The sequence below is a fragment of the Eschrichtius robustus genome, chromosome 5, assembly GCF_028021215.1.
Source record: "Eschrichtius robustus isolate mEscRob2 chromosome 5, mEscRob2.pri, whole genome shotgun sequence".
Taxonomy (NCBI): domain Eukaryota; kingdom Metazoa; phylum Chordata; class Mammalia; order Artiodactyla; family Eschrichtiidae; genus Eschrichtius; species Eschrichtius robustus.
The window spans coordinates 8,276,138-8,284,489 of NC_090828.1; the positions used below are offsets into that span (position 1 = coordinate 8,276,138).

Consider the following 8,352-nt stretch of genomic DNA (forward strand, 5'->3'; position numbering starts at 1 on the left):
ACATCTGGTCTTGCCTCGAGGGGCCAGCAGCCCAGCCTGGCAGGGCAAGTGGGATGGGCACACAGGGTCAGAGGGTCCCTGGTACCAAAGCCTTGGTCTGGCCTTGACTCAGCAGTTAGGGGACAGCTCAGGGGGACACAGGCAGCCTGGGGCCTCCACACTGCATCCTCACTCCACACTCCACAGGCTCCAGCTCCTGTGAAGGGTGAGGCCCTCCCAGAACATGGGTGCCTGGCAGAAACCACAAGTGTGGGAGAGACGAGGTGTGGAATGCCATCCCGCCACCAGGAGGTGTCCTGCTCTGTCTCTCCTGCTCCTCTCCAGATCTCTGGAGCCTAGAACAGTGCCTGGCACAGACAGATCATTTGGTAAATAAGCAAGTGGAGGGATGAATGAACAAATGAATGGAATGGACAGAATACTTACCATGTGCAGGAAAACTTGGTGAGTAAGAAGTGGCCCCTGACCCCAGTGGGGGACAGCCAAAAAACACACAAACAGGTAAATATACAAGCTCACATTGCTTGTATGAGAATTGCTGTGCGGCCAAGGAGAGAACTGGGGACTAGGGAAGGCCTCTCTGGGGAAATAACGTTAGTACTGAGGCCTAACACGGAGCAAGTAGTGAGAAATCTGGGAGCAGGCATTCCTGGAGCGGAAAAAGCAAGTGCAAAGGCCCTGAGGGAGGACCAAGCTTGCCACGGGCACAAGGAGGCTGATGTGGCTGGTGAGTAAGGGAGGCCGGGCACCGGGCAGAGGGAGAGGTGGCCCTGGTGTCGGAGCAGTCACTTACTGGGAGGGACTGTGCCCAGTTTGGTGGGCTCCCTGGTGTGACTAGGCTTGTCTCTTCTGGCTATGCCCTCGCCCTGGCCCACTGTGTTCACACCTCAGCCTTGGTTACTCTGGCCTGCCCAGGCCTCTCTCCCGCCCTCCAGACTTGTGCACACAACAGCCTCAAACACAGTGAGGCCACCACATGGCGCCAGACCTTCAGTTCTTGCCCCTTTCAGGTGTGCCAGAGGGCTCAGGCCTGAGCCTGGGATCCTTGGTGGGAACTGCGTCAAACATCCAGTTAATTCATCCCTGAGTCTAGACGCTTTACCCCACATGATGACCCGGTTCTCTCCTTCCCAGCACCTTCCCTTAATCCAGTCCCCTCCCCAACACCACCTCCGCAGATGTCACTTTAGTGCTTCCCAGGGAGTTTTCCTATTTAAAACCTCCATGCTTCCCCAAATCCTACCTCCGTACCTGGCTCAGATTGCCTGTCCCTGCCTCTCCCTTTTGCCCATGCGCCCTCTGTGGCCTCCTGAATCAGGGCTGCCCATGCACTGCTCCTCCCCCACAAAAAACACCCCCCCTCGAATCTTTTTTTCATCCTCCTGACCCAGTCTCAGCTTCGATGCCACCTCCCCCGGGAAGCCCTCCCTGCTTTGTCAGTTCCTCTTGTCCTTGTGCTCAGAGCACCCGTATCAATGGCCCATCTTAAGGAGTTGTAAATGGATACCTGGTTATTAACATTTGCTCCCTGCCATTCACACCCCCCCACCAACTTGTCTTGAAGACAGATGACTCCTTAATGCAAGTGGTGGGGGCCTGAGAGGGAGGGAGGGAGGGAGAAGGGTGTAGATGAAATACCCCACAATGTCTCCTCCCATCAGGAGGCGCTGGGGTCCCAAGGACTCTCCCCTGAGATAAAGCAGTGTGCCCGCACCCCAGCCAGCTCAAAGGCTATGCAAGGAACGCCACGTGGCCAGTGTCAGGGGGCAGGGGTGAGGAGGGAGAGTGTGCAGCTTCTGAGTCCCTACCCCGTCCTCTGCCCACAGTCAGCCCGGCCTGCAGGACAGACGGCCCTGCAGGACAGACTCGGGTACTCCAGGCTGAGGAAAGTGCATTCAGGAGGGACAAGAGGCAGCCAGGGTCATCCAGCCGGCAGAGGTGGGTCCTGCAGCATCTCCACCTTAAAATCAAAGCAAATTCCAGGCTCCCCCAACCCTGGGGTTTCAACCCTCCCTGACCCCTAGAGAAGGCATACCACACACCATGGGTGCTTGCAGGGGGCTTCAGCCCATGAAGCTCATCTGTGGACACCAGAAGTTTCTTAGAGTGCTCTGGTCACCTCTCTCCCTGAGGGCCTGAGTTTGAGGTCACACTTCCTCCAGTTTGCTCTCCTGACTCACTGCTCACCTGTCTGAAAATCAAAACAGCTCACCTACCACCCCTGTGTTTAAGGGGTAGGGTGCTGCCCCCTGCCCCCGCTCCCCCAGATACCAAGGTATTTGTTTGTCCTGGAGGCCAGAGTTTGGAAAATGAGGGCAAGGCTGCATTATTGCCCTGGAACATATATATGTCCTAAGGGACCAGAAGGTACCACATGTCACCACCAGGGGGAGCCATTCTGTGGCCCGGAAAATCCAGTGAGGCCTTTGAGGTGAAGGGCACAGCTACCAGGTGCCCACACTGGGAGGTGACATCTTTGGGATCTTTGGCCCTGGGCTCACACACACACCCCACCCCACCCCCTAGTTCCACAGAGGGCAGCCCCCCTTGTAGCCCATTCCCCCAGAGTGCCTGGAGATGTATACACCTCCTGCCAGGGCAACCGGGTTAACATGGCAGCACCCAATGACAGGGTCCTGAGAAGAGGCTCCCAGTACAAGTCAGCAGGAAGGGACCAACCTGGTAAGCGGCTCCCCTTCCAGCCCATAGCCCCAGTGCTCCCACCACGTCCCAGCAGGCAACTGCAGCTCAGTCTTAGACTAGCAGGGCCACCCACCAGACCCTGCTGCCCAAGGGGCACATCTCCCACCCAACTGGTGTCCTCAAATCCACTGTCCCCAGGAAGGACAGCTGGGCCAGAGTTCAAGATCCTCCCCTCTTCTCCTTGCCCCCGAAACTAAAAGAAGAAAAACAGAAACCAAAAGAAACCAAAATAGAAAAACCAGGCTTGAGACAGCTTTGTTAGAACAACTCAGCAAAATAAAATTCCGGTTTATTGTTGGACAACATTGTTTCACACATACATCAAACAGGCCAAAAAAAATAAACAGCAACTTCATAGACAAAAAAAGGAAAAAAAAGAAACCTTTTATCTTTGGCCTTTTTAACCATCTCATACAAACCAACTACTTATAGTACAGCTAAGTACATACACAAAAAAAGTTACTGGAATGCTCGGAATAAGATTGTTTTTTTGTTGTTGTTTTTGCTTTTTTTACAAGGTTTTTTTTCTCCTTTGAGATTATAATGAACATGGTCACACCACAAGTAAAGTCAGAAGTAGGACAGAGAACGCTCCGAAGGCTGGTTTGGTCATCCGAGATCATTAAAAATGGCTGACCCCCTAACAATATGTACAAAAATATAAAATGTAAATAAAAAATACAAACAAATTTTCCTTTTTAAAGTACTTTAAGAAAAAAAGCAGGGCCTTGGAAGTTTTGGTTCTTTTTTCCTCCCCTGTTGCAAATTCGCGTTGTGGTTTTGGTTGGGTGGTGGAGAGCGCGTGTCATCTGCGGTGGCGCTGCCCGCAGTGGGCGGGCGGGCAGGCGGGACTCTCTACTCGAAGGTGACCACGTTTAGATTCTGAGACGGGAAGTGGAGGGTGAATAGGTCACGGTGGCCTTTTAAGTTTAACTTTTCCTTTTTTGCTGTCTAGTCATCCTCATCAGTCTTCTGCTTCTTGGTGTCAACATCGTCATCCTGGGAAGGGAAAGATGGTCAAGGTCCCTTTTCAACCCACCGGGCCCACCCACCAACTGCCTCAGCTCCTGCTGGCAAAGCCAAGACGGGCACAAGCAGCCCCAGAGGCCTCTGGGAGGCTGGACCCATGTTCCTTCCTATTCCTGCTCAAGATGAGAAGGGAACCACTCGGGACCACCCACCACGCCAACTACAACTACTGAAGTCCCATCAGCCCCTCCAGTTTTAGTGCCTCAGATCCCAACCCTCTCCCCCCATCAAGCCAGACCAGACCCACCTCGTCATCTTCAGCTGCCCGTTTGCCTGTAGCAGCCTCAGCCTCCTCATCTTCATCTCCATCCTCTTCCTCACCTGGAAAGAATAAAGCTCAGGTAAAGCACTCTGCCTTCCTCAGCCAACCAGGTAAGGTCTTGGTATTCTCCCACGCAGTGGCAGCCAGAAACGGGGAGGGGGACAGGAAAACTGCAGCTCCTTGGGCAATGTCCCAGTAACAGTCTTGGCAGGATGGAGTGCCCCTGATCTCTCTGCTGCCTGACAAACTGGGCAGTCAGGGTACCCACACTGCCCATCGCAGACATCTTGTCTCCAGAGAAAAGAAGACGCAAGCAAAAACCAGAGAAGCCAGTCCAACTGATCAGTGTGTGGACGGCACTCTGCAGTGGGAGTGTGACCATGGTGTTTGGGGCACAGCTCCACACCACTAACCTAAAGCAAGGAAAAAGATGCTGGCTCTGCAGGTGCAAGCCCAGTCGTAGGTGGTCCATTCGATCTGCCACCGAGGAGCCCCCAATCCCTCCCCATCTGCTAGAGAAGACAGAAAAAGGTACCCCCCAAAAAAGAGACAAAGCTACTCACCATCACCTTCCTCCTCCTCCTCCTCTTCCTCCCCACCTTCCTCCTCTTCTTCATCTACCTCATTGTCGGCCTCCTGCTCCCCATTTTCCTCGTTCTCCTCGACAGAAAACAGACCAGCTTACAGATGAGGACAGAACATCACTCTGCCCCATCCCTTCTTCCAGACCCTGCCCAATGCTTCTACAGACCAGACCACCTAAGAGACGCCCCCTGAAGCTCCACCAAGAGATCCTGACACATAACTGTCCAAGGCCTCAGCCCCCTCCCCCCGCCCCGGATTAAGCCCAAAGTCTAAGTAAGAAATCTTAGCCAGGAGCTGCTACGGGGTCATGTCCAAGGTGGACACTCACAGCATTTCCGTTAGCAGGTGCCTCTCTCCCATTCTCCGCCTCCTCCACAACTTCCTTCTTCTCTTTTAAGTCCTTCAAAACGGAAAAGGAAGCCAGTCAGTCTTTTGAGCAACCCAGGGCTGCCAAAGGAGCCCAGGCCTTCAAGTACGAGGGATGCAGTGCTGATCTGGATGTCCAAAGCTAAAAGCTGAATGTTACAGGTGGACGGAGCACAGGATACTGAGTGTCTATGGTCAGGATTTCGACCTACTTCTCAACCCTTAAAAACAAACACACTTTAAAAAAAGGGCCCACGACGGCTGTTCCCCCTGCGGCTTTACTCCTTCTTCTTACGAAAGGAGCCATGTGGCACCACAGCCTGAAACCTGTCTGGCCGGGCGGACGAGCCTGGGAACACTTCACTCACACACTCGTCACGTACTTGTTTCCAACCAGAGGGAGCTCCGCCTCTCACAAATCCTTCTTGGAAGACACCAGGCATGTGCCGTAAATAAATAAGGCAATGGGGGGAGGGCCCTGACACTGCGGGAGGACTCCCGCGGGTGGACTAGCCTGGGAAGGGAATGGGAGGGAGCTAACCGGCAAAACCGGAGAAGCCGCCTCACCAGCCAGAGGCCCCGCAGCCGAGCTCGAGCTCCAAGCCCGCGGTAGCGCAGGACCTGGCAAGCGCACGTTTTGTGTTTTTTTTTATCTTAAGGAACCGGAATCCCACCAATCCCTCCATACCCAACAGCTGTCCCAGGAGGTGGCAGACCGATGCCTGGAAATGGGCGCGGGCTCAGGGGACGCTCTCCTGAGCCCGAGCGAGACCTTCTGGCACTCAGGCGCGCCGCCTGCAGCGCCCTATTTCCGCCGCTGCCTCTCTCGCCCGTCCGCGGGTCAGCTCAGTGTCCGTCGGACCGCGCCTCGCAAGGCGGCCACGGCCCGGGTTCCAAAAGGCAGCGCCGCCGCGGACACTCCGAAGCCCCGTAACTTTTTCAGTGCGGCAGACTCCGCCGCCGTCACAAACAGGCGTCGAATGGCGCGGGAGCGGCGGGCGCTCAGCCGCCGTCCTGCGAAGAGCCCCCGGGCACCTGCCGGCCCCGTCCTCCAGCTTCTCCCCGTCCAGCCCACAGCGGACCCCGGCGCCGCCCGCTCCCGCCCCCTGGTGGCCGGAGCCCCGGGGAGCTGTGGGGGCGGGGAGGTCGCGGCGCGCAGGCGCGCACCCCCGCCCGGCGGGCTTTGCGCGCGGGCCTCTGCACGCACCGCGCGCGCGGAGCACGTGGCCCGGAGCAGCCGAGTGCGCCCCTGACCCCGGAGACCCGGCGCCCGCGGGCGGCCCTGGCACCGCCGAGCGCGCGCCAGTTGCTCTCCTGTCTTCCCCGGCCTCAGGACGCCCCCGCCGCCTCCCCGCGCAGGCCTAGATGCGCGGTATCTAAGTCTCTGCATTTGGCGGGCAAAGTCCCGCGGGAGGCTGCCCCGAAGTCCGCGGGGCCTTTTCAGTCCCACAGCCCGAAGCCGTCGGAGACGCACTCCACAAGGCTCTTTAGTGCTCTTAACGGGAAATCACCTTGGAGGAAAGCGAAAGCCCGCGTTGGGTAGGGCTGACCCTCTTCTCCAAACTAGTTCCCCGGCTGGGCCCAGAGGGGACCGGAGGAAGCCCCTGCGGAGATCCGGGTCCCAATCTCCGCTCCTTCGGGGGAGTCGCTCCTGGGAAAGAACCAGAGGTGACGCCAGGGGCACAGGGGTTAAGGAGACGCCAAGGTGACTCGCGCTCGTCCCTGCAGGGGCACGACAGAGGCGCGAACAAGGGCCAAAGGATAAAAAAGTGGTCCCTCCTGAAAGTACCGTGCTCCCGCCGAGGGCGGAGACACTCCCCGGGGCAGGCAGCGGGACCGATGCGGCGCGCAGGAGCGGAGCTGCGCCAAACGCGCAGGACCTCAAAACCGAGAGCAGTAAATCCGCAGCACCGGGCCCCAACAGCCTCTGGTGCCCGGTTCGACCCCGCAACAAGCCAGTCGCGGCCGCAGCTTTTGTTCGCCCGCGTAGCCTCCGGAGCAGCCGCAAACACGGTGCCCCCGGGCAGCCGCGGGGGGCGCCCATCATCGCCCCGGCGCGCCGCTCCTTCACTTTCCGTTTCCTCCCCTCCAGCGCGTGGGCTCGCCTCCTCCTCAGTCAAGCCCGGTATTGCTGGAGAATTATTGAAGCTGGGCGGCTGCTCCCGGCACACTGCCCCCAACCCCGGACGCCCATCCCCACCTCCCAGAGGGCACCCAGGGCGGAGAAGACCTTCACACCTCCGCGGAGACAACCAACGTAGCGGCCCGCCGGCCCGCCGCCCCACTCCGCCTTATCAGAGCTTAGTCCAGATAAGCCGCCTCGGACCCACTACAAGGCGCGAAACGCAGCGGTCCGGCGCCGAACAAAGAGCAGCGCCGCCGGCGGGCGCTCGCCGCGGAGCCGCCACTTCCCGCAGCCGGTCTGCGCCCGCACACGCGCCCCCCCCAGCACTTCCGATTCCAAACGCGCTGGAGTTTCAAAGTTATTTCCGTGCGCCCCGCGGGCCGACGACCCCCAGCCCGGCCCCTATCCTCCCGCCGCCACTCAGACGAGTCACAAACAAGTTTCGAGAGCCGTGGAGCAGCCTCGCCTCGAGCCTCTCAGCCTCCGCGCCAGCCCCCGGCCCACTCCCCGACGGGCATTACGTTTGCCCACGGTGCTTCCCGCCCCCTCCCCCGCAAGCACAAAGAGTGGGCTGCCTGGGGGCCTAGGCTGGGGGCGGGCGGGCTCCCAGCAGAAGGGAGCAACAGCGGGCTCGGGGTACCCAGGTGCCGCGCGCCAAACACCGCTCCGGTGGTGGCGGCGCGCGAACCCCAAAGGGGCGGGCGGCGTCTAACCTCACCTTGGTGGTGATTTCGGAGCTGGTGTCCACGGCCGCGTCTGACATGATGGGGCACGCCGGTGATCCGATGCACGGATTAAAAAGAAAGCGGGAGTTCGACGACTCTGGCGATAAAGCTGCCGGAGTCCGCGGCGGCGGAGGAGGCGCGCGGCGGAGGTGGCTGCGGCGAGCGGTGAGACGGACACGGGAACAATGCAAAGATGGCTTTTCAGAGCAGCCAGTGGAGAACTCACGCGGCGCCAGAACCTTTAATATAGATTAGTGGGCGGCGCTCGGCCTCCCTTGCCCGAATGCTATTGGCTTAGAGCAGGGAGCGGGCGCTCACTCATTGGCTCGATTCCGAACAATGGGCAAGCGTGCTTAAAGCGGCAGTGCCTTCGTGCGTCCCGCGCTGCGCAGTCGCCGGCCGTACTGTCATTCAAGGCCTGGGTTTGCTGGGTCTCCTCGGCACCAACGCCGTGGGGGAGGGGCGCGCGCTCGCGCTCGGGGCGCGCGCTCCCGCCGCTGTTTTGCTTGGGGCTGCTGACGCAGAAAGCCAAAGCGCGGCAAAGCTGCGCGCCCAGC

General features: G+C 58.9%; 1 protein-coding gene across 2 annotated transcripts; it reads right to left on the bottom strand.

Moving 5' to 3' along the window:
- Positions 1–2,976: 2,976 nt before the first annotated feature.
- Positions 2,977–8,034, bottom strand: PTMA (prothymosin alpha). 2 transcript variants are annotated; one of them, XM_068544220.1, is made up of 5 exons: positions 7,789–8,034; positions 4,908–4,979; positions 4,558–4,651; positions 3,980–4,053; positions 2,977–3,702 (listed from the first exon to the last, which is right to left on the bottom strand). In XM_068544220.1, the coding sequence occupies exons 1-5, from the start codon at positions 7,831–7,833 to the stop codon at positions 3,655–3,657; spliced, it is 333 nt and encodes a 110-aa protein (XP_068400321.1). In that variant the 5' UTR covers positions 7,834–8,034; the 3' UTR covers positions 2,977–3,654. The 2 variants fall into 2 exon arrangements, with proteins under 2 accessions (XP_068400321.1, XP_068400320.1); XM_068544219.1 differs by having other exon boundaries at positions 4,558–4,654.
- Positions 8,035–8,352: the final 318 nt, after the last annotated feature.

What these genes read in the sequence shown, in the direction of transcription:
- PTMA (XM_068544219.1), bottom strand. Translation starts at nt 7,833, where the DNA reads ATGTCAGACGCGGCCGTGGACACCAGCTCCGAAATCACCACCAAG. An exon ending in GCTCCGAAATCACCACCAAG is followed by an intron (nt 4,980 to 7,788) that starts GTGAGGTTAGAC and finishes TCCGTTTTGAAG; the next exon opens with GACTTAAAAGAGAAGAAGGA. An exon ending in GGAGGAGGAGGAAGGTGATG is followed by an intron (nt 4,054 to 4,557) that starts GTGAGTAGCTTT and finishes TATTCTTTCCAG; the next exon opens with GTGAGGAAGAGGATGGAGAT.